Source organism: Equus quagga, chromosome 14 (assembly GCF_021613505.1).
Source record: "Equus quagga isolate Etosha38 chromosome 14, UCLA_HA_Equagga_1.0, whole genome shotgun sequence".
NCBI lineage: Eukaryota > Metazoa > Chordata > Mammalia > Perissodactyla > Equidae > Equus > Equus quagga.
The window spans coordinates 10,137,608-10,163,459 of record NC_060280.1 but is presented as its reverse complement, the minus strand read 5'-3'; the positions used below and the strand labels follow the sequence as shown (position 1 = coordinate 10,163,459).

General features: G+C 52.6%; 1 protein-coding gene across 1 annotated transcript in view; it reads left to right on the top strand.

Annotated features, from left to right (window-relative positions):
* Nucleotides 1-457: 457 nt before the first annotated feature.
* The window catches only part of SLC6A5 (solute carrier family 6 member 5), a 49,727-nt gene continuing 24,332 nt past the window's right edge, over nucleotides 458-25,852 (top strand). The window contains exons 1-7 of the mRNA XM_046637810.1: nucleotides 458-967; nucleotides 3,599-3,737; nucleotides 6,431-6,562; nucleotides 6,917-7,090; nucleotides 14,293-14,434; nucleotides 17,127-17,259; nucleotides 24,702-24,836. Of these exons, the coding sequence (XP_046493766.1) occupies nucleotides 461-967; nucleotides 3,599-3,737; nucleotides 6,431-6,562; nucleotides 6,917-7,090; nucleotides 14,293-14,434; nucleotides 17,127-17,259; nucleotides 24,702-24,836 (1,362 nt within the window). The 5' untranslated portion in view covers nucleotides 458-460. The remainder of the gene's footprint in view (nucleotides 968-3,598; nucleotides 3,738-6,430; nucleotides 6,563-6,916; nucleotides 7,091-14,292; nucleotides 14,435-17,126; nucleotides 17,260-24,701; nucleotides 24,837-25,852) is intronic.

Here is a 25,852-nt window from a genome sequence, read left to right as displayed (position 1 = left end):
AAAAAAAAAAGAGGCAATGTGCATTGTTGAATGACAAAGGAAATGGGGCGGAAAATTAAAGAATCTTTCTACAATGGTGATGGGGACGCGAGCACCCTACAGCCGTGATGTGAAATCCAAAGAGGGCAGAGAGCTCATGGCTGTAGGGGTAGTTCTGTCCCTCCCTTTGCCCCCTCCAGAAAACAGTTCTGCCTCTTAGTTTACCTCCATCAGGGAGGAGAATGTTAGCTTCTTTATGTCATCTCGTTGTTGAAGAGACGGACAAACTGAGAAACAGTGATTGCAGTTTTTCTTGGAGAAGGAAAAAAATCCAGATTCCAATTTGTTCCCTGGATATTGTGTCTGGACCTGAGTTGTGAACGTCTCTATATGTAGATAAGGTATTTTTAAAGCTGCTGTGATTTTATTTTTTTGCACGAACTTCACGTTGTGTTCGCAGGATTGCGGGACTCCCAAGGAAATGAATAAACAACCAGCCAACAGCCTGGAGGCGGCGGTGGCGCCAGGCCACCACGATGGTCGGTGCGCGCCCAGGACGAGCCCAGAGCAGGAGCTCCCCGCCGCCGCGCCGCCGCCGCGTGTGCCCAGGTCGGCTTCCACCGGTGCCCAAACTTTCCAGTCCCCGGACGCGCGAGCCTGCGAGGCTGAGCGGCCGGGAGTGGGGGCTTGCAAACTCAGTGGCCCGAGGGTGCCCGCGGCCTCCGCGGCTCTGCGGGACTTGAGCGAGGCGCACGGCGCTCAGGCCGCCCCTCCTGGGGGCGCCGGGCCCGGCAACGCGCTGCATTGTAAGATTCCGGCCCTGCGCGGCCCGGAGGGGGATGCGAACGTGAGTGTGGGCAAGGGCACCCTGGAGCGGAACAATACCCCGGCCGTGGGCTGGGTGAATATGAGCCAGAGCACTGTGGTGCTGGGCACAGATGGAATCACGTCCGTGCTCCCGGGCAGCGTGGCTGCCGCTGCCGCCCAGGTAAGCAGGTCGCGCTCGGCCCGCGCCGCCTCCTGCTCCCCAGCCGCACGGAGGCGAGCGGGGCCCTGGCGGGTGCACGTGTGCTGATGGGGAGACCGGTTGGCAGTTGCCAGGTGATGGATGCTGGGGGCAGCTTTGGGGCTTCGGAAGCTCGCACTGCGCTGGGGTCGCCAGTTCAGGGCGCGAGGGCTGCAGTGACCCTGCCAGAGGGATCGCGACCTCAGGAGCTGCGGCTACCTGCTCCTTCCCAGCCTCGGTGGTATCGGAAATCGGGGCGCAAACTCCTTAAAACAGTTGAGGCAGGTAGATTCCTACCTCTTTATGCAGACACGACTCCCCCTCTTGCCAATGAATGGGTCTCTTTTTTCCCAAAAAACCATTGTTTTAATTTTAAAAAGGAAAAGAAAATATAGACAAAAGCCTGGGGGAAATAATTTAAGTCCTGTAGCCTTTGCACTGGGAGTTACCACTTATCACTTGAAAACTCACTTGCTGAGAGGTGGTTTACACGAGGCCACTACAGAAGCTTCAGCCTCAGGGCAATCTTTTGCCTGGCTGGTATCTAATTTTTTCATCGTGATTTTGTCCGTTTTGTTTTTTTGTTTTTCTTAAAGAGGGCCTCTCTCAACTGTACAGGCTTCAGGCCCACAGACCTGGATCCACCCATGCAGCTGATCCTTTACACTCAACCAGAGGCATAAAAGATCCACAGAGCCAACCCCAAACCTGGGCTAGGGATGAGGGGACTATTACAGGTGGCTCCTCTCCCACATAGGCTTTGTCTTCTCCATTTCCCTCCTGTCTCCCTCCTTCCACCAATCTTTTCTTTCCTCCATCCTGTCCACCTGCTTCAGCTCTTCCCTTCCCACTGTCTGCCTTTCTGCTCTCTCCTCCTCCCCCAGGCTCAAGGCTAGGCAGTATCCAGTGGTCGGCACCTGAACCAGACCATCCGCCCCTGTGAGATCTGGGGTTCTGGGGTTTACATGGCCCTTCTGTACTTAGTCCCTCTAGTGCTTGTACACGTGTGTGCATGCACACACACACACTTATCCATAGGCACACACAGCAGGAGCTCAGCTATTAGAATAGCTAGAAATGTACAAAAATTTAGGCTTTCCCACTCGCCCCTGCTTTTGGGATCCGCTTCTAGAGCGCTTGGCTGTGTGTGTTAACTGCCTGTGACAGCATGTGCCCCAGTGTGACTCCAGGTAGAGGAAGAAAACGTGTTCCAGTGCCTCGCTTAACCTCCGCACTGCGGCAGGAGGAGCAGGAACTCCCACCCTTTCTAGCCCTGGAAGAATTGGAGGGTTGGGGTGGGGCTGGAGGTGGTATGTGTGCAAGACAAGTGCAGGGAGATTTTAAAGATGCTCAGTGTAGCTCCAACCCTGCATTTGCCTACATTCAGCTCTGCCCATCTCTCTGATTCTTGCCTTTCTGACACCCACCTTGGCTCCTCCTTCGTCTGCCTCACAAGACTTCCTCCCCATCCTGACAGCAGCTTCTTTATCCTCTGTGGCCTGTGGAACAGTGTGGGACATGGCAGGTTGCTCAAATGGCAGATGGAGGGTGACTGAGGAGGTGGAAGCTATGCAGTGGCTTCGGTCCCTGGAAGCTTTGTGTGGTGTCCAGGTGTCCTGAACATTTTCTGAGTTTATTTGAGATGGCTTCATCCCCAGCTTTTTCTGCTTAGCAGTGAGGCACCCCAGAACCAGGTACTGCCCCAGAAAGCATCTTAATGTGAGCTTGAAGAGGGGAGCCCCAAAGATCCATAGACCGCTGGAGCTGGAGTGTGCCTCAGGGGCTAGTCATTCCAAGCCCCTCATTTTACAGATGGGGATACAGAGAATCAGAGAGAGCAGGTGGCTTGCCTGGGGTTGTCTACCTGGTTAGTAGTAAAGTTTAGACCAGAACTCAAGGTTTTAGATGTCCTGTCTCTTACCATATCTGTTTTCTCCCTTCTCCCTCTGTTTCACCCCACATCTCCCTCCTGTCCATATTTTTTTGCTCCAGTGCTGAAAGGTGTCCCCTTCAATTAGCCACCAGGCAGGTTCTGGCTGAAGGCTTTGGCCGAGAAAGTGAGGCAGGGCCTCCGGCTGGCTTCAGGCATTGCAGCTCTCTCTGGCCTTAGCACAGACTCCAGAGGGAGAAAGGGCTGAGGGAGGGGGCATTGAGGGTTTGGGGGAGGAAGGGGTTGGTTAGAGACCTGCTTGCTGGGGACTCTAGGCATGATATTGGGGGCCTGCTTGCCAAATGAACTCTTGGTCAGGGGTTGGGGATGGAGGGACCTGCTTGCAATTAACTGACAGTTTCAAGGTTGGGAAGAGCTGCTTGCTGGTGTGCCCTGACCGCAGGGTTTGGGAAAGAAGCGTTCAGGGGTCTAAGATGGATCTTCAGATCAGAACTGGGAGCCTGCTTGCTGAACCACTCTCAGGGCAGGGTTGAGGGGGTGAGGGCCCTGCTTGTAGATGCATCCTCTCTTCAGAATTGGGGTCCTGCTTGCCGATGCATCCTCGGTTGAAAAGTGGGGGCCTGCTTGCTGGGAAGGACCCTCAGCAGGGGGGAGGGGCGGAACGGGGTCGGCTTGCGACCAACCAGGGGCTGTTATCCGACAATGTGCTTTTCCGCCCCCAGGAGGACGAGCAAGGGGATGAGAATAAGGCCCGAGGGAACTGGTCCAGCAAACTGGACTTCATCCTGTCCATGGTGGGGTACGCAGTGGGGCTGGGCAATGTCTGGAGGTTTCCCTACCTGGCCTTCCAGAACGGGGGAGGTATGGCTTTTCCGCTCTTTCCGCCTGCGGCGCGGTGGGGCGGGCGCTGGCGGGTTGGGGGGGAACCCAGAGGCCCAGGACCGCGCGAACAGAAGAGGCTCGGGACAGCCTGCTCACACTCCAGCCCCATCCTCCGTGGGCATGGTGCGGACCCAGAGCACAGGAGCGACTGGGACCGTTTGGCGCTAGATCCAGGGGGCTTTTATCGCGAGATGGAGCTCAGGAGAGGGGCGGGCCCTCATGATCCCCCGCCGGCCCAGCTTGGGGGCTGGGTTCTGAGCCAAGTGGGCATTGACACGGGAAAGGTCGGACTCTAATTTAGCCAACAAGTATTCAGGCAGCAGGTGCACTCCGCGCACCTCAACGATTTCAGAGTCCGTAGCTGTGCGGTCCTGGACGCCGAATTAAGGGCGCTTTAAGATTATAACCTGGAAATGCGAACCTGCCTAGGAGACCGTGGGAACGGGCTCTGGGTGGCGCAGAATGCAGGATGCGGGGAACCAAGCGGTGCGGGTGGAGAGGGGCTGGGGGTTGTGCTCTGAAAACCTCCCAGAAGTCCCCACACGCATACATCCTCTTGTGCACAAACGGGGAGTATTTTGACTTTAGCAAAAACAGTTTTCGTTTCATTTGTCCTAACTGGGTGGAAGAAGCTGCTTTTTGAAGGAAACCCGTTTTTGAAATGGGGAGGACACCAGTTAAGCCTGCGCTGGCTGCCTGGCCTCTCGGACCCATTGTACCTCTTCTGTACCCGACACACTCAAGATCCCTTTGCTTGACCACCTGACACTGAGGGCTGAGGGGCCGGCTGCTCGCCCCGACGTTGGCTAACTGAGGGTCGCCCTCTAGGAATTGGAATTTCACCTAAGGCTTCCTCCCACAGCTTCTCAACAGGACCAAGAGACTAGAAATGCATCCCTCACTCCATCACGTTAGGCAGCTTAAGGTTGTGTGTGTGTGCAGGTGTGTGTGTTTGTGTGTTTGCCTTGGGTCTGCTCCACGTGGAATTTGGTGCACGGGGACGAACAGATGTTGCACCACTCGATGATTAAAACGGAAAAATATGTGACCCTTCCTCCCCTCAATTCCAAATTAGGGCACGTTGACAAGTACTTATGAGGACCGCAGAGCGTTTGCAATCAGACGTGCCCTGGAAACAGAAGAACGTGTGCTGGGTACACAAATAGAGGCACCCCAGCTGGGTTTCCGCTTGGTTTTCCGCAGGGAGTCCGCAGAGCAGGGTGCAGGAAGCAGGAGGTGCTATAATAAGGCTTCTAGTGAGAGGAAGGAGGTGGGTACACAAGACCGCAGTGGGGAGGGAGTTTGGCGGGCGCAAGTGCCAGCCCTTTGCAGGCCCAGGATCCGCGAAGCGCGGGGCTGCGTGCGCGCCGTGCGGTTCCGGCTGCGCCGAGCCAGGCGCGGGGACGGTGAGGCCGCCTTTTCCGCACTGCGGCTCCGGACCCGCAGCCCTCCGCGCGGGGTGGAGAGCTCTCCTCCTACCTCCCAGGAGCAGAAGAGAAGGATGGCTCAAACCACGTCTTTCTCGAAAGCCCTGTCAGAAGATGACAAAGCAGAACCCCTGTTTTACTCCTCAGCATCCCAGGGCCGCTGCTGAGCCTTCATCGCCTGGAGAGCACTGTCCCCTCCCCTCCCTGCCTCCCTCTGCGCCCCCTTCCTCCCTTCCCGGGGCAGGAGATGCCCTTCCTTGGGACAGGAAGTTGGGAGAAGGCCGAGCAGAAAGAATGGAAGAAGGGAAGATAGGCACGGTGTTCTGGGCTTCGGCATCTCTACTATCTGAACTGGGTCCCACCCATGCCACAGGGCTTCCTGGGCCAAACCTTTTCAAAGACCTTGGCCATTCCCTAAGGCCCTACCAAACACCCTCAAAGAATCCTTGAAGGGAAAGAGCCCAGAGAACCCTCAGCAAGTCTGTGGAGATCTACCAGCTACTATTGTCCTATAGGCTGCCGGTTCTGGGGGATAAAGAGATAAAGGGTCAAGAACCTTATGGGGCTCAGAGTCTGGATAAGACACTGCATAAATATTGTCAGGTGCTCAGTGCCTGGGGAAGGTACTGTGGGAGGACAGAGAAGGGAGGCTTCTCAGAGGAGGAAGCATGTGAGTTGAGAAAGATGGAGAAGGGAGTTGAGGTGTGTGAGATGGCAGAGGTGGTGGGGAGACGGATATCCTGGCCTCCTGTCAGGCAGTGCAGGCCCCACCCTGGTTGGCAGAAGGTGTGGGGGTGACTTGGATTATTGTGGAGGTGGGGGGATTTGGGGGGGTGTCCTGCAGTCTATCTTAGCAGAAGTTAGGTCATTGGAGGGTGGAAGTGCTGATGAGCTTTCACCAAATCTGACTGCAGTAGTGACTCAAAGGCATGGATTTGTTGAACGCTGGAAGGGCTTACCTTTGGGGCATTGAATTACCAGAATAAGAAAAAGAAAAGAATAAAACCCAACCAGCACGCAATGCCTAGTGAACCATCTGGTGGGGAATGGAAAAAAGGAGTGTGGTTGCGGGGTACTCCTGCCCTTTTTAGAGGAGGCCTCGTAAACATCCCAGGCACCCATGGTTGACCTGGAATCTCAAAAGCTTCCTGGAAAGGAGAGGGAGGCAGCTCCCATTGAGGGGGAAGGTGGGCCTGAGTGGCTGTGGCCTCCCGGGCTCTCACGTCCTGATCTTTCTCTTTCAAGGCGCTTTCCTCATCCCCTACCTGATGATGCTGGCTCTGGCTGGGTTGCCCATCTTCTTCTTAGAGGTGTCACTGGGCCAGTTTGCCAGCCAGGGGCCAGTGTCTGTGTGGAAGGCCATCCCAGCCCTACAAGGTGAGTCGGCCCTGCCTCCCAGCCCCCTTAGCCCTGCCCTGCCCTGCCCTCTCTGGCCCCAGGTGGCCCCGGGGTTGGGGGGGAAGACCTGCTCTTGTGATCAGTAGAATCACTCCTCCCTCCTCTGTTTGATCAATTCCACCTCTGGGGCCCTCTGAAGAATGTCCCAAGAAGACCACTGGCATTGTTCCTGTCCTGGCAGAATGCCTCAATGTCCTTGGTAGACAGAGTCCACTCCACTCTTTGTGTTTCCGTCTATAAGAGCGAGCCAAGACCTGGGTCCCTGCCCTGTGCCCAGCGGTAAGAGCCCCATAGGGCTTGATGGACTGAATCCCTGGACCTTTGCTTCCACAGGCTGTGGCATCGCCATGCTGATCATCTCCGTCCTCATCGCCATTTACTACAATGTAATCATTTGCTACACACTTTTCTACCTATTTGCCTCCTTCGTGTCTGTGCTGCCCTGGGGGTCCTGCAACAACCCTTGGAACACGCCAGAATGCAAAGACAAGACCAAACTCTTACTAGGTAAGTTGGGATATACCTACACTAGGTGTACTATTCATTCATTCAGTAATTATTAATTAAGCACAGATTATGTTTGCCAGGCCCTATGCTCGGTGCTGGGGGCACAGAGATTAAAACAAATGCCAAAGTTACTTGATTCTAACATTTAAGGAGCTCATGGCCCAGAGGAGGGGTAATCGAAGTTTTGTTTGCTCATGAATAGCTGGAGTGTTTGTTAAAAATGCGGATTTACAGGCCCACCAGATACTCTGATTTATTACATTTGGGTGGGATTGGGAAATGTGCATTTTAGCAAGGTCCCCAGGTGACTTGCACGCACGGTACGATTTGAAAAGCAATGAGGTCCTAGAGTCCAGGAGAGTGATGCGTGATATCCTGGGTCCACACTTCAGAAAATACTGCTCAGCGCACAAGGTAAGTGTGAGAACAGACACTTTAATGGACGGCCTCTGATGGAAATGTGCACTGTGCTGTACCGAGGTGAGTGGAATCTGCCTGGGCGGTCAGGGAGCGTTCCTGGAGGAAGACCCGTCTCAGACTTGAAGGCCTTTGGGACTTGTGGACTTGGAGAAAGCTGTCAGCTTGTTGGGTCAAGGGCAGGAGAATGAATGTGAGGAGGAGCCGGGCAGATCTGTGAGCACGGCTTTCTGGTCTATAAGACATCTCTGCCCCTGACGGTACGTGTGTCTGGGGCAGGTAACTTCTCTCTGGATCTTGGTTTCCTCATTTGAATAATAGAAATAATGTAAATATTCTTCATCCTACCGACCTGTCAGGATTGATGTAAGGAGGAAGGAAATGAGGATGTGACAGTAGTTGGGAAAGTATAAAACTCTACAAATAGAAGGAGCTGGTATCCATCACCTTTGGAGGCTCTGGCCATTTTAGTGGGCACCAGTGAGCAAGTAGTTTCTTCCCCCCCCGCCCCCCAGCAGATCCGTTATTCTCCTGAAGCTGGATCTGTGCTGAGGTCAGAATCCTTGATCTCTGGATGACTGGCTCTCAGTGTTGGTCCCCCACATCAGCTCTGTTGTCCTTACAGCCTACACATTGCAGAACGACGACATTATTTAACCCTTTGAGTGTGTAAGAGGGAAAGATGAGTTCTTCCCTCCCATACCCCAGAGAGATGCACATCCCTAAAGGCAGTAGTTCACACTGGAGTATTTTTACATACATGAGTGTGACACACCGTGACCAACCTTCACCTGGAGAGGCTTTGAATAATACTAAAGAAGAGCTAAAACCAGAGACACGTGCGCATCAAATTCAAACCCTGTGCACCTGGAGGTGCTCAGGAATAGGGGTGGGGATCTGTGGAGGTTCCTAGGGGTGTGGCTCACTAGTGGTATGACCCAGAGCAAGTGTGCCTTAGCCTCTAGGGGCCCCAGTGTCCTCATCGCCACAATCTCCATGTTGGTGGGCTCAGGTTAGAGCAGCGGTTCTCAGCCCAAGCTGCTCCACATTAGAGTCACCCGGGGAAGTAACAAATCAAAACGTCACCGAGGGTCCACCCTGGACCAATGACATCAGAAGATCTGGGGGTGGAGCCTAGGAATCTGTATTTTTAGAGTTCCCCAGGGGCACTCAAGGTAGGAACCATGAGGCTGGAGTTTGCCCACATGCCTTTGTTAGGCTTCCCTTAACCATTTTTGGAATGGAGTGCCCACCTTCTTTGCCCTGCAGTCCCTGCCAGCCCAGTGGCCACCTCTGCAAGGCTGCTGTCTGAGAGAATCCCACGCTGGAGGTGTTCACAGATTCACAACCAACAGTCACCAGCCGGAATGGCTTTCCCCAAAATGGTTGCCTTGTTAGGCAAAGGGCATTTTCTGGGATGTGGGGTCCAGAATAATGGAGAAATACTTCAAGGTCAGCCCAGAGCCCTGCTTGTCCTTTCCAGATTGTGCCTGGGAGGGAAGGCACTTTTCAAAGGCATGCCTGCTGGAGGAGGGCTGTCACCTTGATTCAGCTCCACGGGAAGCTTCCCTGGGGACTTGCCTCAGGGACCATGTGGGCCGTGGTGACCAGTGTCCCACAGTTGTCCTCCAGGAAGGATAGTAGTTCAGAAACACCATTCGCCTCTTGAACAACATCCACTAATATTTGTGCAGCATCCTAACGCTTAATAATAATGGCGAGCATCACTTGCTACACACCAAGCACCAGGTTAAACCCTTTTACTCAAATTGCCAGTGTTAGGATGGACAACAGCCAATGTACGGCTTCTGCTATTTTTTCCATTTTATGGGTGAGAAATCTAGAGCTCCAGGTCAGAGAGCTAGCTCTGTAGTAGACCTGGGATTTGAACCCATGTTTGCCTGCCTCCAAGGCCGTGGTCCTAAACACCATGCTAAAGACTCCCCAATCTACAAAGCAGCTTTGTAAATGATGTCTGTGCTGTTCCCAGTAAGAGCCCTGTGAGTTCCAAGGGGCAGGCGACATGATCACCATCTTGCAGGTGAGAAAGTGGACTTGGAGAGAGGACATGTCAGGCTGTGAGTCGCAGGGCAGAACCAGTGTTGGGATCTGAGTCTCATGGCCCCTAATTCTCTGTTCATCCAGGCTTCCTAAAGAGCCCTTGGTCCAGCAGGTTCTACTCCATCAGTCTGGGCAGAGTGATGTCCATCCACGTGGTCCCTAACTGTTAGTAGCTGAGATCCTGTGGAGTAAAAAGAAAGCTTGTCTGACCAGTAGTTGATTTGGTACTTCCAGTTCTGGGAGGGATCCCAAGGGGGAAATCAGAGATGCAGGTGAGGACTCGACATGAGTGTTCATAGCAGCCACACTTACAATCTTGGAAAACACTAGAAACACTTAAATGTGTGACAGAAATTCCAGTAATTATTGAATAATTCCCTGGTTCAAGAAAATTATAGTGCATCTGTAAGATGAAGTATTCCATAGTCATAAAAGATGAATACTCATAAAACATGGGAAATCCTCACCATATCATGTTAAATGTAAAAACAGGATACAGGTTTATAGCATACTTTTATTTTTACTAAGCATATGTGCATGGATAGAAAACACACAGGAAGGTGATACACAAAATGTTAACTAGCAGATTTAGGACCATTCTTTCCTACACTTTCTATCATGGGCATGCATTTATTTTATAGTCAAGTATATACATATATATGCATATGTATACACACATACATATATGTGTGTGTGTGTATTATTTTTTGAAGCAAGCTGAGCCCATTGACCAGGCAAGACATGTGAGTGGGGTGCCCCTGGTTTTGTGGAGTTTCCAGTCTGGCTCCAGGAAACACTAAAGGCAGAGTGAAGACATTACATGGCTAAGCTCTGAGTTGCCTGGTACAAACCATGAAAGCTATGCAAGCTCCGAGCAGAGACAATGGACATTTTTCACTCTGATTATTCCCTGGGAGCATATAGGCAGGCTGGGCAGACCTTATCTCGTTCTTAGCTAGTGCTTTACATTTTTGTTTGTTTGTTTGTTAAAAAGCAAGGTGTCAGTCCCCATTCTCTCTTTGTGCAGCCCCTCCATCTGTTTTTCTCTGTGTTATCTGCATGTGAGCGGCTCCATTCCTGGGGCCAGGCTAGCCCTTGCGGAAGTATTGGTTCTTTGGGGTCCTCCTGTGACTTAGAAGAGGGATGGTGGTCTGACATGCAGCGACGTAGGTGGCCTTATAGCCCCATTGTTCTGATGCATGAGACAGGAGACCAGACAATGGATGTCCCAGGCTCTCTCCAGTTGGCCATTCTGAGAGAGGCTTGTTTAGGAAACAGGAAAACTCCTTCTCCTAGTGCAGTGTCCCACAAATAACCTTCCTGGCTCACCCTCTTCGTCACAACCCCGTAGCCACCCTTCCCTGTGAGAGCAGGCAGCTGGACCTGAGAGAGGGGAGAGATGGCCTGCCATTCTTACCTTCTGTCTGAGCAAGGCGGTGTTCATCCCACAGCTGCCTCAGCATTGCTGGGGACCTACTGCCCGGGAGCCCTGCCTCCCCAGGGAGATGCCAGGGCGGGGTACCCCTCCAGCCCGGGAAGCAGCCCTGGCTCTGTCCGTGGTGGAGGCTGAGCTTGCAGCCGGTTTTTAGGATGTAGGTTGTAATGGAGACTGTCTTCGGTAGAGAGACTCAACCTTCCAGGTGTCTGAAATGGAGAAGGGCTAATCCATGCCCTGCCAAGTGAGACCAGCGGCTGTTCTGTGAGATTAGGAGCTAGCTGGGTCGTTTAAAATGGGAACAACCTAATATACCATTTCTATTTCTGGAATGGCTTAATTTTCATTAGAACTTTAATTAAATGATTTCTTTTCTCCCTCGTCTTTCGTGTGCTTTCATTTATTAATAATTGCCCGAGTAAAGCGAATCCCGTTCGAACAGCTTCCAGTTGAGCACGATCCTTATCGCTGCTCTTTGTTCTGGGATGCCAGGCGCCCAGCTCTCTGCCCGGTCCGCCGGCCGACCTGGCGGCGCTGGGCGCTGGAAGCACGCCTCTGCCGCCCAGTGGTGGGAGGGGATATTGCAGGAGGCTGGAGGCTGCCGAGCCGCAGGGACGGGTGACCTTGCGCTGCGGCGACAGCAGCGATCCAGACACCGCAGAGACACTCTCTGGGGAAGCGGCCCGCCTGTTTCCTGAGCGCCTTTGTGCAAGCAAGCGATTTGGCATTTACACGCGTGTTAGCATCTCTTCAGCGATAGGGGATGGATGCACGTTTTGGCAGGAGGGCAAGAAATCACTTCTGTTCTAACTTACAGAAAGGGATGTGGGTGGTGCTTTAATTGTCTTCCTTCAGGTCGCTGCTGGGGGGGAGGGGAAGCAAGGGCTCCCTCGGTAAATATTTGATAGTTATTAGGTCGGAATCCCGCTGAAACTCTCTGTTATTTAATTACACTAAAGAGATAACATTGAATAATGAGGTATTTTGAGGACTCTAACTATAAGCAGTGGTTCTCAATCGTGGGAGCCATTTAGCAATGTTTATAGACATTTTTGGTTCTTACTACTCGAGGGTGGATGCGCCTGGCATCTAGTGGGCAGAGGACAGGGATGCTGCTAAATATCCTGCGATGCACGGGACAGCCCCCCACCACAGAGAATTATTTGGTCCAAAATGCTGTTGAAAAATCCTGATCTAAAGAACTAATCAGAGAGAAGTGATTCTTATAATTTTTGTTTTAATTTTTATTTAATATTATGAGGTATTCTGGGGCATGTGTGGGAGGCAGCAGGAAATTTATGGCTGGCAAATGGGATTGTGGGAGATGATGCTGAGGACTAGAGATGCTCACCTCATGAAAAGGTATAACAATGATGATTGAGTCACAGCTAAAATTTAGTGGGTCTGGTGTGCTAGGCGTTGTATGAGGTCTTTTTGGTCTGTGATCTCGATTTGGTTCTCACAACAACCTTGTGAACCAGATACAACTATTATCAGAAAACAGAGGCTTGGACAGATAGAGGAACTCATCTGAACTCTCAGAGCTAGGGGACCTCCTGAACCTATGGTCTTACCCACTTTGCTATTCCACACAGTGGGAGTCCATGCACCAAATCTAGGCCACATGTGCCTTTTTGGGGTCCACAATATTTAAAGACAATTTGACCTTATTTCCAACATTTTAAAATGGAGAGATTTTGTGTAAATATTCAGATTTTCTGCCTCTATTGCTGGAACACCTGGAAAAGCATGGCACAGATTGACTGGAGCACTCTCTGATTTGCCACAGTCGCCACCACTCCTTATTACCTCCATTTTATGCCTTTCTCATTTGTGTCACCAGCCTGGCTTCTGAAGGTGTTTGAGTTTATGGTCGCTGCTCTCTGCTTCACACTAGAGTGGTTCAGAGCATGGCCTGCAAAGAAAAAGTGGCTGTTTGCCTCCTGGTTCTGCTCTGTGACCTTGGCAAGCAACTGCACTTCTCTGTGCCTGTTTCTTTATCTGCAACCTGGAGATAAGAACAATACCTACCTCATAGGAGTGATGTGAGGCTTAAATCAGTTAATGCATGTAAATCACTTATGGTGCTTTAAAGTACGTGTGGAGTACACGGTAAACGCCCTATAAGTGTTAGTTGTTGTTATTGTTATTTTTTTCACTCCTTTAGAAAATAGTGTTGTTTGCTGTTAGTCTTGGTGGACTCTCAAATATTGGTTGAGTCATCAGTATTTCTAAAGCTGTCAGGGAGGCATTGTAATATGGTCAGAAAGTCTTCAGCTTCTTCTGATTTGAAATGAGGCTAATAATGTGCACCTGCCAGGATTTCATGAGATAACAGTCAAAGTGTCCAGCACAGTGCCTGACACCAAGACTCACAGGGCTAGTTTCCTCTCCCCGTCCCAGCCTCAGGCGGCTTTCTCAACCTCAGCGCTGCTGGCGTTTTGGACAGGAGAAATCTCTTTGGGGGGCGCTGTCCTGTGCATTGTAGGACATTTAGCAGCATCCTGGTACCCACTAGATGCCAGGAGCACCCTGCTCCCCAGATATGACAATAAAATGTCCCCAGACATTTCCCAGTGTCCCCTGGGGGACATGTTCATCCCCAGTTGAGAACCATGGTCTGAGGTCCGGCCGCAGGCTCACGAGCACGTGGCACAGCTTCTGCCTCCTCTAACCCATGTGAGTGTGTGGAAAGCATGTGGCGCACATCTTAGCGTACTTATGGTATGTCCTCTGTGGTCCAGGCAGTGGGTTCACGGTGAAGTTATTGGTGAGCCTTCTGTGGCCATAGCCCTTCAGAAAGTTTGCTTATGTCTGATTAAACTCATTTCTGCAAGCCATTTATTTTCTGCGGAGTTATAAAGATCTGGGTTTGAATCTTGATTCTCTTCCTCATTAGCTGTGTGATTTTGGGAGAGTTACTTAAGACCCCTTTGAGCCTTTTTCCTCATTTTAAAAACAGAGGTCGTGGTAGCTAATGCTGTTGTGAGCATTAACCGAGGTAGTGCATCTCAGGTGCTCAGCATGGCTCCCACCACCCAGGGAGTGTGCCGTACTGAGAGCCACAGTGTCAGCACACGGCGCTGCTGGCGGCACTGGGCTCCAGGTGGATAACACACCATCTGCGGTCCGTCTCCGTCTAGCTTTGAGCAGTGAACACTTTCCCAAAGTTACTCTCCAATATTGGGCAAATATCTTTGTCCTTTGTTTTTAAATTGCTAGAGAGGAGATTTGTGTATATTTTCCGTACAGATTTCACTGTATTTCCATTCCGTCTTCTCCGAAACAGACTCCTGTGTCATCAGTGACCATCCCAAAATACAGATCAAGAACTCGACTTTCTGCATGGCCGCCTACCCCAACCTGACGCTGGTTAACTTCACCAGCCCGGCCAACAAGACGTTTGTCAGCGGGAGCGAAGAGTATTTCAAGTAAGATGTTCGTTTGCTTTTTACTTTCTAAGAGAAACCCAATGAATTAGTGAACATTCAGCTTGAAGACTGGGAGTGTGGGTGGCCCGAGGAATGGGCTGCCGCCCTCTGCGCCCTCCCTACCTGTTCTAGTGATCAGGGAGGAAGACTTGTTCCCTGGTGTGGTTTCTGAGAGCAGAACCCTTGCGGGTCTGGAGAGGAGAGCCGGCTGAGTGCTGGTGGGAACAGAATTGGTGCTGCTGTAATCCCTGACGTCGATGACAAGGACGTTGCAGAACCTTCATCCACGGTGATCTAAGCAGACCTTCAGTTAACTAGGGTTTTTTTTTTTTTCCTTCCTCACTTGAGAAGGGAAGAGAGGCAAAAAGTAAGAAAACAAGTCAGGGTCAATGGCTTAGTTTAAAGAACTAAGTTTTCTTCTTCTTCTTCTTTTTTTTTTTTTCCAACAGTTTTGCCTTAGTTTTGTACTTTCTACATCCATTTTGCCAGACATTCAGGACTGAGGTTCAGGGATCTAGGAAACCCTCAGCCACCACAGGAAGATTAAAAAAGGTTATGGAATTATTTCTTAGGGGAGGTAAATGTAGACAGAGTTCAACAGAGGATAAATAAAGAATGTTTGATAGTTAAGCCTTAAGTTGGGGGTTATAAACTCAGATGTGCTCAGGGGCTTGGTGGGGAGGTTTGCTTGCCAGCAAATGAGTGAAGTACAAATGAATGAGACAACAGAGAATGGTGGGGACTGTGGCAGACTGGAGAGGAGGTCTGCCTCGTGTAAGGTAGGCTGCTGCTGCCCAGCTCCAACCCATCCTTGCCTTTGGGGGGGGTGGGGTCCATGCTGCTAGAGCTTCCGTCTTACAAGAGAAGTTGGAAATAAAATTCGAAGTTTTATGTGTCTCTCCCATTTTAAATGTTTGCAAACTAATTCAAATAAAACACTGGGGCCAAGTTAAATGCATACGTGAGTGGGCCCCCGGTTTGTGGCCTTTACTTGGATAATGAGAAGTGCTCACTAAGACCCCCTTAGTCCTCCCGGTTACCGTTAATTCCTATTCCAGCTTTCTCTCCTGTGCAGACTCACAGGGTGTGTGGCTGTCCCTGGAGAACAGAAAGGGGAGTCAGGCTGAATGACGAAATAACCCCTTTTGAAGATAACGTGGGAGCAGGGCGGCGGGCTGACTCACCCTGAGCACTGGGAAGCTGAGTCTGGCCTGGTGGTGGGAGGAAACCTGATCACGTAGTCACGCGATTAGGTATACCATGCAGTGATTTGTGAACTGGCCTCTGATGGTCTTTGCTCATCCTCTGGGACCAGTCTTAGGTCCCAGGGAATGGTGTGAGGAGCTTCCTGGGACCCGTCTGAGATCCCTTCTTAAAGCATGGGTAGTGGAGATGCCAAGTGCTGTGGCGTTGCTGACTCAGTGGTTTACCCTGTTGGGGGCGGGGACACAGAGAAAGTCCTTTTCGTTGTTGGGCAGTATGGTCCCTAAGGTTTGGGAGCCCGGGTCAGCCACCCTTGGTCCCTACTCAGCTCTTGAGCCCAGGTTGAGATGAAGTGGGCTCTGCCAGCCCAGAGCGTGGCTAGCCCTGTTTGACAAGGGTGACTGTGCTGCCAACAGCCTCTCCTGTGGCCCCTCGCTAGCTGGCTGGGGACAGCGCTGCTGGCTGGAAAAGGATTGTGCTGCTGCCTTCTCTCCCCCCAGCAGGTCAGAACCTCTGGGCTGTCACTTCTAGAGTCCTGGAGAGTCTGGATTCTGGCTGGTCCTTTGTTCAGGTCACAGAAAGCCACCAATCTAGAAACACAGCACTCTCCTCCAGGACGTGGGACTTAGTTGCTGCATTGTTAAGGGGATTGTCTGAGTCTGTTGGGACTCAGTGTCCCTGTAACCACCTCCTGTCCCAGGAGGGAGGCTGCCTGCCCGTTGGCTACAAGCTGCCGCCCGGGGCGCGAGGGTCACCAGGTCGGCCGTGACTTCTCGGCACCTACATAGGCTGTCAGCAGCTGCGACAGGGCCCCAGCAACCCCCTGCTTCTTACCCCGGGGGTCTGTCCTTGAATAAGGCCCAGCCGGCTCTGCTTTGATGTTTCAGCTCACCTCAGCCTGGAGACGTGCCCAACGCAACTGGAACTAAAATGCAGAGGCAGCATTTTTGGTCATTTAGCATAATGACTCTGTATTGATTTTTTCAATTTAAAATTACACACATATCCTGGAAAACATTGTCATAAAATAGTGGAACAATACGGAAGCGCACAAAAATCATCCCAGACAGCTTAGCATTTCGGTTGGTGCTGTGAGTTTGTATAAAGACATCCACCTTGCTGATGCAGTGGAGGGTGTACGGGAGCCTCCAAGGCTGTTGGATTTGTTGCTCTTCTCCTGGGGCAGCCCTGGCCGACGTTGGAGCTGAAGTGGTCTTGTACAAAGCCTGCCCAGGGCCGCCAGTGGTCTCCCAGTGCATAATTAAGAACTGGGTAAATCCAGTCGGTCTGTCTGCGGGCAGCTGTGGGTGGGAGCCCAGGCCAGCGAACCCCTTGCCACCTGCTCAGATCACATCTCTCATGGGGAGGGCGGGGTGCTGGGTTGTTTGGCTCCTGGCTCTGCCGGAGATTAAAGCCTGCGGAAGGCCACTCCCTCCCTCCCTCCTCTTCCTCCTTCGTTTCCTCCCTCCTCTCTCTTTCTGACTTGTAGGTACTTTGTGCTGAAGATTTCTGCCGGGATAGAGTATCCAGGGGAGATCAGGTGGCCGCTGGCCTTCTGCCTCTTCCTGGCTTGGGTGATCGTGTATGCATCCCTGGCAAAAGGCATCAAGACTTCAGGAAAAGTAAGGACTTGTATTTGTCTGGGAGAAACTCTGGGACAGCCAGGGATGACTGTGTCCTGTGGCAGCGGAAGAGCTCTGAGACCAGAGTCAGGAGCCGGGGTTGTAATTCTGATCCCGGCCCTGAGTGGCTGTGGGGCCTCGGGCAAGTGATGTCACTCCTGTCTGTGAAGTGGGATGGTGGCACCTTTCTTTGAGGGCTGTGTTAGGGTTAGATGAGCTCCTGGGGAGGGTGGGGCTGCTGTGACTGTTTCCTCCCTTCCCCGTGGGGCTGCCACTTCACTCGGCAGCTGGGATGGCCCTGATGCAATTCAGTCATTCTCCCTAAACTCCATGCTTCATGCTGCTGGCTCTTTGCTTGTTGGTCTGGCTGCCAGGTCAGTTATTGCTCCTTCCAAGAAGCTGGAAAAAGATCATAACTGTAAAGCGGATTCTGTCTCCTCACTCCTGGCTACCATGTTCTCGGCCTTTGATGACCTTCTTCCAACCCCCAGCCCGACACTCTTTACCCCACTTACCCACAGCAGTAAAGGGTGACGGTCCTGCTGGTGGGATCTTGCTTGGCGATTGCTTGGCTGGCCCTTCAGAGATGATGGAGCTCCCACCCCAAGCTCAATTCTGAGCCGTGGACGGCAAGGAGTCCAGGAAACCCCAGGACACACTGGATGGACCTGGTTGTAAGGGCCACAGTGTCTTCCCTCATCTTCCTGCTGCTTTAGAAAAACTGAAAAACGCCATTGAATGGCTAACCAATCACTTTGATGACAACCAATAGTATTTAATTATCCTAAGAGTCACGTGCATGTTTCAGGATGAAAACCAAAATATCTTTAAGGCCCGAGGGATGAGCGTGCGATGGTGGACGCTGAGACCACAGGTTGTGGAGTCGGGTTTGGGCCGGTTGTCCAGGCCAGGGCTTACTGTGGTTACACACCAACAACCAATTTTGGAAGGATCAGGCCTCGAGGGTGCGCGGGTCTGTGCCACCTCCACCTCCAAGGCATGCTTCACACCCCCACCAGGCACCCAGACCCAGCACCCTTTAGCCACAGAGAGCAGAGTCCCTGGGCACATGGACATGCTCACAGGTGACTTCTCATAATGGCTCTTTCTGGTGCCCTCCACGTAATCTGGTACCACAGGGACTTGAATGATTGGCGGGTTTGTCAGGGTTACCTGAGGCCGGGGGTGCTGCCTAGGTCACAGGAGGTGGGGAGAGAAACCCAGACGGGGGGGCGAGGCGACCTGGGGTCTAGTCCTCCAGGACGTCTGGCCTTTGCTGAATAGGGACAGCTCCACTTGGGCCACGAAACCTGCCTGAGCTTCTGATTTGCTCTTAGCTTTTATTTGTTTTTCTGCCAACAAATGAAAAGCAAATTGTCTTAGCTATTTCAGAAGTCCTCCTTTCTAAAGTGAATGCATTTGAACCGGGTGATGTCTGAGACCCTGTAGCTCTAATGTTATTTTGTCTGAACACTTGCTGAATGAGCTCGGGGGGGTGGGGAATGGCAATTTTCCTCTCTGACCTCAGTTTCCCCTTCTGTAAAATGAGATCTGGGAGCAGGGGACCCTTGAGGAGCCTGCTGGCTCTGAATGAGTGTTATAAGACTGGATCGATTGCTTTTCTAAGGCTGCAAGCAGATGGGGAATGTTGCCACGACCCTTACAACAATGCCGTGTGGGCCCTGAGGGTCCCTGGACTCCTCGCTTCGGTGGCTTGGAACCCAGCTAAGAGATCACTTAGCAAGAGTGGCCAAGGAATTACTCAAACAAAATCACACTGGCAGGACCTTCACTTACTGCTAGAGACGGAGACAGGGCAGCCTCAGCCAGGATCGAAGTGGCCAGGCAGGTCTCCAGCAGGATGGGCTAGAAGGTGTGACTACAGGAGGAGAGGTGACAGGTGAGGAGGGTGGCAAAGGGCCTCTTTGCTGACATGAGGAAGGGTGGCCTGGTGGCTCTAGAGCCAGACCAATGTGAGTTCAAATCCTGCCCGTATCACTTTCTCCTTGTATAACTCTGGACAAGCTATTTAACCTCTGGAACCTTGGTTTCCTCATCTGTAAATTGGGGATAACAGTACCCACCAGATAGAATTGTTATAAGGATCCAGTGAGATGATGCACACACAATACCTGGCATGTGGTCAGTTCTTAATTTACACTGGCTTTTTTCATTTTGTAATGAAATGCCTGATGTATTGAGTGTGCATTGTGCCACTGCAGCATCTTGAAAGCAGTGTCTCTGGTGGGGAAATGGGAAGAAAAAGAGGGCTTTGTTGAACCTCCTTGGTTCAGATTGCTGAGTATATCACACGCATTAGTTCACTGTCTCCACAGGCCCCTGCGAGGTCAGCATATTTATTCCCATTTTAGAGCCAGAGAAGGTGGGCTCATCCAGGTAGAGTAAATTGAGCTCGCACAGCTTTTAAGTGGCAGTGGTAGGATTTGAGCTCAGGTCTGTCTCCCTTTGAAGCCTAGACTCTTTCCACTACCTGACATCCTTTCCCGAGGAGGGGCTGTTAGGAATGGATGGGAATGCAGAATGGCAGAGTCATCACTTGCACTGGGGGCATAAAAGTCTCCCTGCTGCCAATCAGGACCCTGGCACCCCTCCCCCATCTCTGCCATCATTAGCCGTCATTGCCAGCTGGGCAAGTCATAGGATGCACCTGGGTCTCCTTTCCCACAGCTGCAAATTTCAGGGTTAAAATAAATATTCTCTAAGATCCCTTCTAGCTTCATTAGTCTGGGATTGCTCGGACGGTCTTACGGCCAGTTCTTTGCATTGATTTAGAAGTCAATCCTTGGTGCTAGATTTTATGGGCTTTCCGGAATGGGGACTTTTGAGCAGCCCTGAGCAGCCACGCTTTTCTTTGAGATCTGCTAACTTATCTTTCTGCTTCGCTGAGAAAGGTTTCCAACTAGGGGTCAATGATCAATTCTTTTAAAATGAGGAACACCACCAGAAATAACGAATCACGATTTGTTACCCTGCCCTGGAGTGTGCAGACATTAGCTGGGGAGCGTTGTTTCGAAGCCAAGGTGAGCGCACGCTGGCCGAGGCTCCTCCTGATGGCAGGCTCCTTTGTGATGGAAATTCCATGGACACTGTCATTTCTAGGCACCAGAGACGTCCTCCTTTCCCTGCAGGCAGATAAGCCCATTCCTCTGTTCAGGACCCTGGGAGACAAGACCGGCCGGCTCCTTCCTATGAACCTGAGTCTCCCTTCGAGCTGGGATTCCAGAGGCAGGGGCGATGGGCAGGCAGCCTGAAGGTCAGATGCAGCCCCTCTGAGCTCAGGAGCCGCTCTGCCTGAGAGTTATGGCAGCAACACACAGCTAACCCCATTAGCCAGCGCAGGCTGGTGGGGCCTCACCCTCCCACCTGCCCAGGGCTCCCGCTGGGAGGAGGATGCTGCCAGGTGTCAGGCCAGCAGGCTCAGATCAGCTAGTCATGTCACTCCTGCCAAGTGTAATTCACTACTGCTCAAGGTTAATTCCTCGAACAGTATGTCCTGACGCAGGTGCGTCCCGAAGCCCCTTTGCACAGGGAAGCTCACTGTGCACACAGCACCATGGACACCTGATCACATCTGAGGCATCCCCAGGATTTACAAACCAAACTGTGGGCCCTTTGAGTTCACCACGATCACCATCTACAAAGTGAGTGCATCATGTCATACACCAGGGCCTGACCTGGGGGAGGCAGGCACATGCCTGGGGTGTGAAATTTAAGGTGGCACCCCCTCTCAGGTTCCTGCAATGCAGGTTGGCCCCTGAGAGTGAGGGCCTCCTTAACTCCTGCACCCTGGGTGCTCACCTGCCCCCTCCTCGTCTGGGCCCCGCCTGTCTCCCATATATCTGATCCTGTGGCCCAGAGAGGGGCATGAAAGGAAGGAACAGAGGCTTTGAGGCAGAGAGCTTCACGTTTGGATCTTGACTAGAGCCCGGAGACCTTGAGTGAGATATTAACCCTTTGAGAGATGCTTAACCTGAGCCTCAGTTTCCTCCTCTGCAAAATGGGACTGTGATTAGCTGATCTGCAGAGGGAGCTCCAGAAACAGTCGTGTCTGAACAGCCTCCAGCAATGGAGTGGGAGCAGTGGTCCCAGCCCGTCAGACTGGGGCTGGTGTTGGGCTTCCTCCTGCCGGCCCTTCTTCTAGGTCACGTCCCCTCCCTTACCTCCTTCCGGCCTCCCTTCCCACCAGCCCCGCATGGTCAGGGGTGAAAAGGATATTCCTCAGTTGTCACCCTGCCTCTCCTGTCTGGGTGGTGTGGAGGTCAGACTGGTCAGGGCCCTGCCGTGGTAGCATCTCCTCCCCCAGCCGCATCCCACAGCTGGGAGGACAGGCCGGGCCGTCCTGGGCTGGCGGTTTTCTCCTGAGACGTCAGGTGCCTTTGGGTTTCTCAATGTCTGTGTGTGGAAGGGGAGGCTTCCCCACGTCGGGGGAAGGAGGGAAGCAGGCCTGGCAGGGGTGGGGGAGCAGCCGCCCCTCCCCTCAGTCCCTAGCCGTCCAAGTTCTTCAGGGCAAGCGGGGAGGGGAGACTGCTGTCCTGTCGGGCAGGGAAGAGGCCCCAGGTCAGTGGAGGGAGCAATGCAGAGAAAAGACCAGCCCGCCCTGGTCTGTAGCCAGAGAGAGTTTGTCCTTGACGAGTAACTGGGTTTAGAGGAAGAAATGACACCTCTCTCCTTAGCCCACAGTCTGCCCCATTCCAGCTGATGGCACCTCCACCATCCCGTTGTCAAGGCCAAAAACCTAGGCGCCGCCCTTGACTCCTCTCTGTCTCTCACTTGCAGTCAATCGGTCAGGAAATTTGATTGGCTCTTGCTGTTCAATATCTGGTATCTAACTGTTTCTCCCGGCTCCACTGAAACACCCAGTTGGAGCCATCACCGTCCCTTGCCTGGGTTGCAGCTGTGGCCTCCGACCTGCTGCCCTGTTGCACCCCTGCGCCCCTGTGGGACACTCGCGACACAGCAACAGGGTGACCCTGTTCCAACACTAGATCATGGCGCCCCTCTGCCCAGGTCCCTGCAGTCGCACCCGCTTCCCACAGGCTCACAGGATCTGCACCCCCCTCCTACCTGTGGGCCCCTCACCCGGCCATTCTGGCCTCCTGGCTCTTTCTAGAAGTCAGGCACACTCCCTTCTTGGGCCTTTCCTCCAGCTGTTCCCTCTGTCTGGCATGTCCCCCAGATGTCCAGTTGGCTCTTGAGTTTCCTCTAAGTCCCGGCCAACTTCCCCACAAGGCCCCCCACCTGCCCATCCTAACATGGGCCTTCCCAGCCGTCCTTCCTGGCACGCACGGCCCCCACCCTGATCTACTTTTTCTCTTTTCCAGTGCACTCGTCACCTTCTGAGATGCTACAGGGAATACTATTCTGATTACTGTTGGTTGTCCATCTCCCTAGCTGAATGTAAGCTACTTGAGGGCAGGGGTCTTTGTCTTGTTTACTGACAAACCCCAGATGCTTCAAACTGTGCCTGGCATACATTAGGTGCTCTAAAAGTATGTGCACATATGTGTGTATATGTGTGTATTTATTTCAATAAATGAAGTGACCCCAAGAGTTATATCTTAACCTCAACCCTAACCTTCTCCCAACCCATCTGAAGTTGGTCCTCATCCTCTAAAATTCCAGTGCCTGCCAGTCGCTGCCAGGCAGGAGCCCCTGGCCAGGTCCTGGGGGCTGTGCAGCCTGTGTGTGGCAGGGTCTCTGTCTCCCTCCTGGGGCAGGTGTTCCGAGTGTGAACGGAGTGGCTCGCCCAGCTGTATACACCTTCCACATGCATCAGAGAGGGTTTGGCGGCCGGGGTGGGCGCTTAACCTCATCCTTCCAAGTGTATTCCAATGTACTTTTGGGATGAAACCAACTTGTGAGCTGGGGGTTGTCAGTGTTATTAAATTTGGGACTGGTGCGTCTTAGGAAGACTGAAGTGGTGCCCCTAGGCCTGTGCCACTTTGTACGGACTGTTCCACTGAACTCTCCCAACAAGCCCCATCGGGAATATGCTGTTGGTATTGCCACTTTGCAGGTGTGGACACTGAGACTCAGAAAGGTCAAGTCACTTCCCCAGGAGGCCCAGCTCATCAGTGATGGAGCTGGGGTTTGAACTTGGGCCCGTGGGACTGTAGAGCCTGAGCTCTGCCTCCTCATCTGCCACATCCTGGTCCCAAGCCCATCCTTCTCCCAGGGTCTGATTGCCGGGTGAGGAAAGAAAGTGCCTCCCACTCATCCCCATCCAACCACAGTCCCATGTTCTGCTGAGGTTACTTCCCAAATGTTTCTCGACTCTGGTCCCTCCCTCTCGTCCAGAATCCAGGAGCGTACTTTGGCTGGCCTTCCACACCTCCCATGACGTGGTCTCCTGTGCTGCAGCCCCCCCATTCACTCTTAGCCTCAAGTTTATGCTCTCCCGATAGTGAGCAATCAGAGCTTTGCCCTCGCACCGCTGCCTGGCCCACTTCTCCCTCCACCTTCCCGCCTCGCTGCACCTCCTTTAAGCTGCACTTGGCCTCTAAGACCTGGCTCCTGTGTCGTCTCCATGAGTCTTTCAGTGAACTCCCAGGTTGGGCACAGCGCCCTCCCCTGGACGTCCTGGTGTCCTGTATGTAATTGCTGAGCCTGTTACCCAGACTTTGTGACGGGGTCTTCAAGGTCCTGGGTCCCTGCATCTTTATGCATCCAATGCCTAGCACAGCACCCAGCTCACAGTGGGCCCTCAGTGAATGCTTGTTGAGACTAACTGCGTTTAATGACCGTCTGCTATAGATCAGACGCTATGCTTAGGGCTATCTCTGCATTAGTTTGATCCTCACGATCATTTTCTAAGAAAGGTGCCATCATTCTCAGTTTACAGATGCAGAAACTGAGGTTCACAGAGCTTCAGAGCTTGTCCAGGGTCTCACAGCTACTCCGTGCCAGCGGTGTGACTTCATCTGAACCTAAATGTGTCAAATTCCAAGATCATGGTCTTTTTACCTCCTCGGGCTGCCTCACCTGGGGTGTCTATATAACCAACGATGGAAGGCTTAAGCTAAAAGGATTAATCTCTAATGGTGGAATTGGGGACCTCCAGCAGAGGGTGGGGTAGGAGTTAGGGAGGAGGGAGGCAGGCAGCTGTCCTCCCAGGGGTCCTCAGGGAGCTGTCGCCTCAGCAGCTGGCCGGGGCGGGCTCTCTCCAGCCGTCCGCACTGCAGGCGGACTCACCCCCCAGCCTTAGTGTTCCCTTCACAGACTTATTTCTGGCTCTCTCTGACTCACCTCTGGCCCCAGTGCCTTCCCTGTGCCCCCAGCCCTAGCAGAGCTTGGGGAAAACTACCCGGTGTCCTCACCGTGAGGCGCTGGGTCCAGGCGGCAGGTCCCTCTGTCTCCGCCCCTTCGGTGCGGGCATACCCTGCAGCCCCGCTCATCGCAGCCCTCTGTCGGACGCGTTCCAGGTGGTGTACTTCACGGCCACGTTTCCGTACGTCGTGCTGGTCATCCTCCTCATCCGCGGGGTGACCTTGCCCGGAGCTGGTGCTGGCATCTGGTACTTCATCACGCCAAAGTGGGAGAAGCTCACCGACGCCACGGTGAGCTCAGGATTCGAGTTCTAACTTGCCGGTGGGCAGGCAGCATGTGCGAATGGTCCCGGGTTGGGACGCCGTTTGGCAGAAGGGGTCAGGCCTCCCCTCCAGGGAGCTCACCGTTCACTTTTACAAGTCCCTGATGCGCTTGGACCCCTGTGCACTCAGGAAATCTTTAATGAGAGCGGGCAGCTGGGGCTTTTCAGATTCCTGGAGTGATCGTCCCACATCTGGGTTGCAGTGGAGGCGGAAATGAAAAATGAGATCCCCTTCACAGTTTTGGGCCACCTCATTGCCTCTTATCTGTTACTAGCTGTAGTGTTGGAAAAGGAGTGTTACTGGTTGGAAAATAACAGCACTTAGGCAAACCACAAGCGATTATAATTTAAAGGGCTCAGACACATTGGAGTCTTGCTGGCGCACTGACACAGGGCCAGCACACGCTCGCGCTTTCTCTGTGCAGGCACATCATACTCTGAAATTCCCAACTCTGAAACCTCCAAATGAGGGGGTGATTGTTTAATGAGAAGTGACTTTTCTCACCTTAGAGAAATATCTGCTTTTCCAGAGTGTGTTAAGAACACATACCTAGGATTGAGCTTGATAGCACCTAGTGGAAAACCTTCAGATAATGGCAGCTTAAACACGGCCGAGTTTACTTCGCTCTCGTGCTTGAAAGCAGCCTAGTGGTAGGTAGTCAAGCACTGGTTGATGGCACCATAGTGTCCCAGGTGCCTGTCTTTCCGTCCTACTATTCTCAGTGAATAGCTTTCATATAGCTGCCAGAGCTCCAGCCATCGTATCAGCATTCCAGGTAGCACAAAGGGGTGAGGGAAGGGGTGGAGATAGGCATGCTGCCTCTCTCTAAAAGAGGAGAAACCCCAGAAGTTCCCATAACACCTGATTTTCACATTATTGGCCAGAAACGAAATCATATGATCCTCTCCTGGCTGCACCGCCCCTTGATGCTGGGAGGGGGCCATTTGGCTGGGCTCATGCCTTTACATAAAACCACAGTCTTG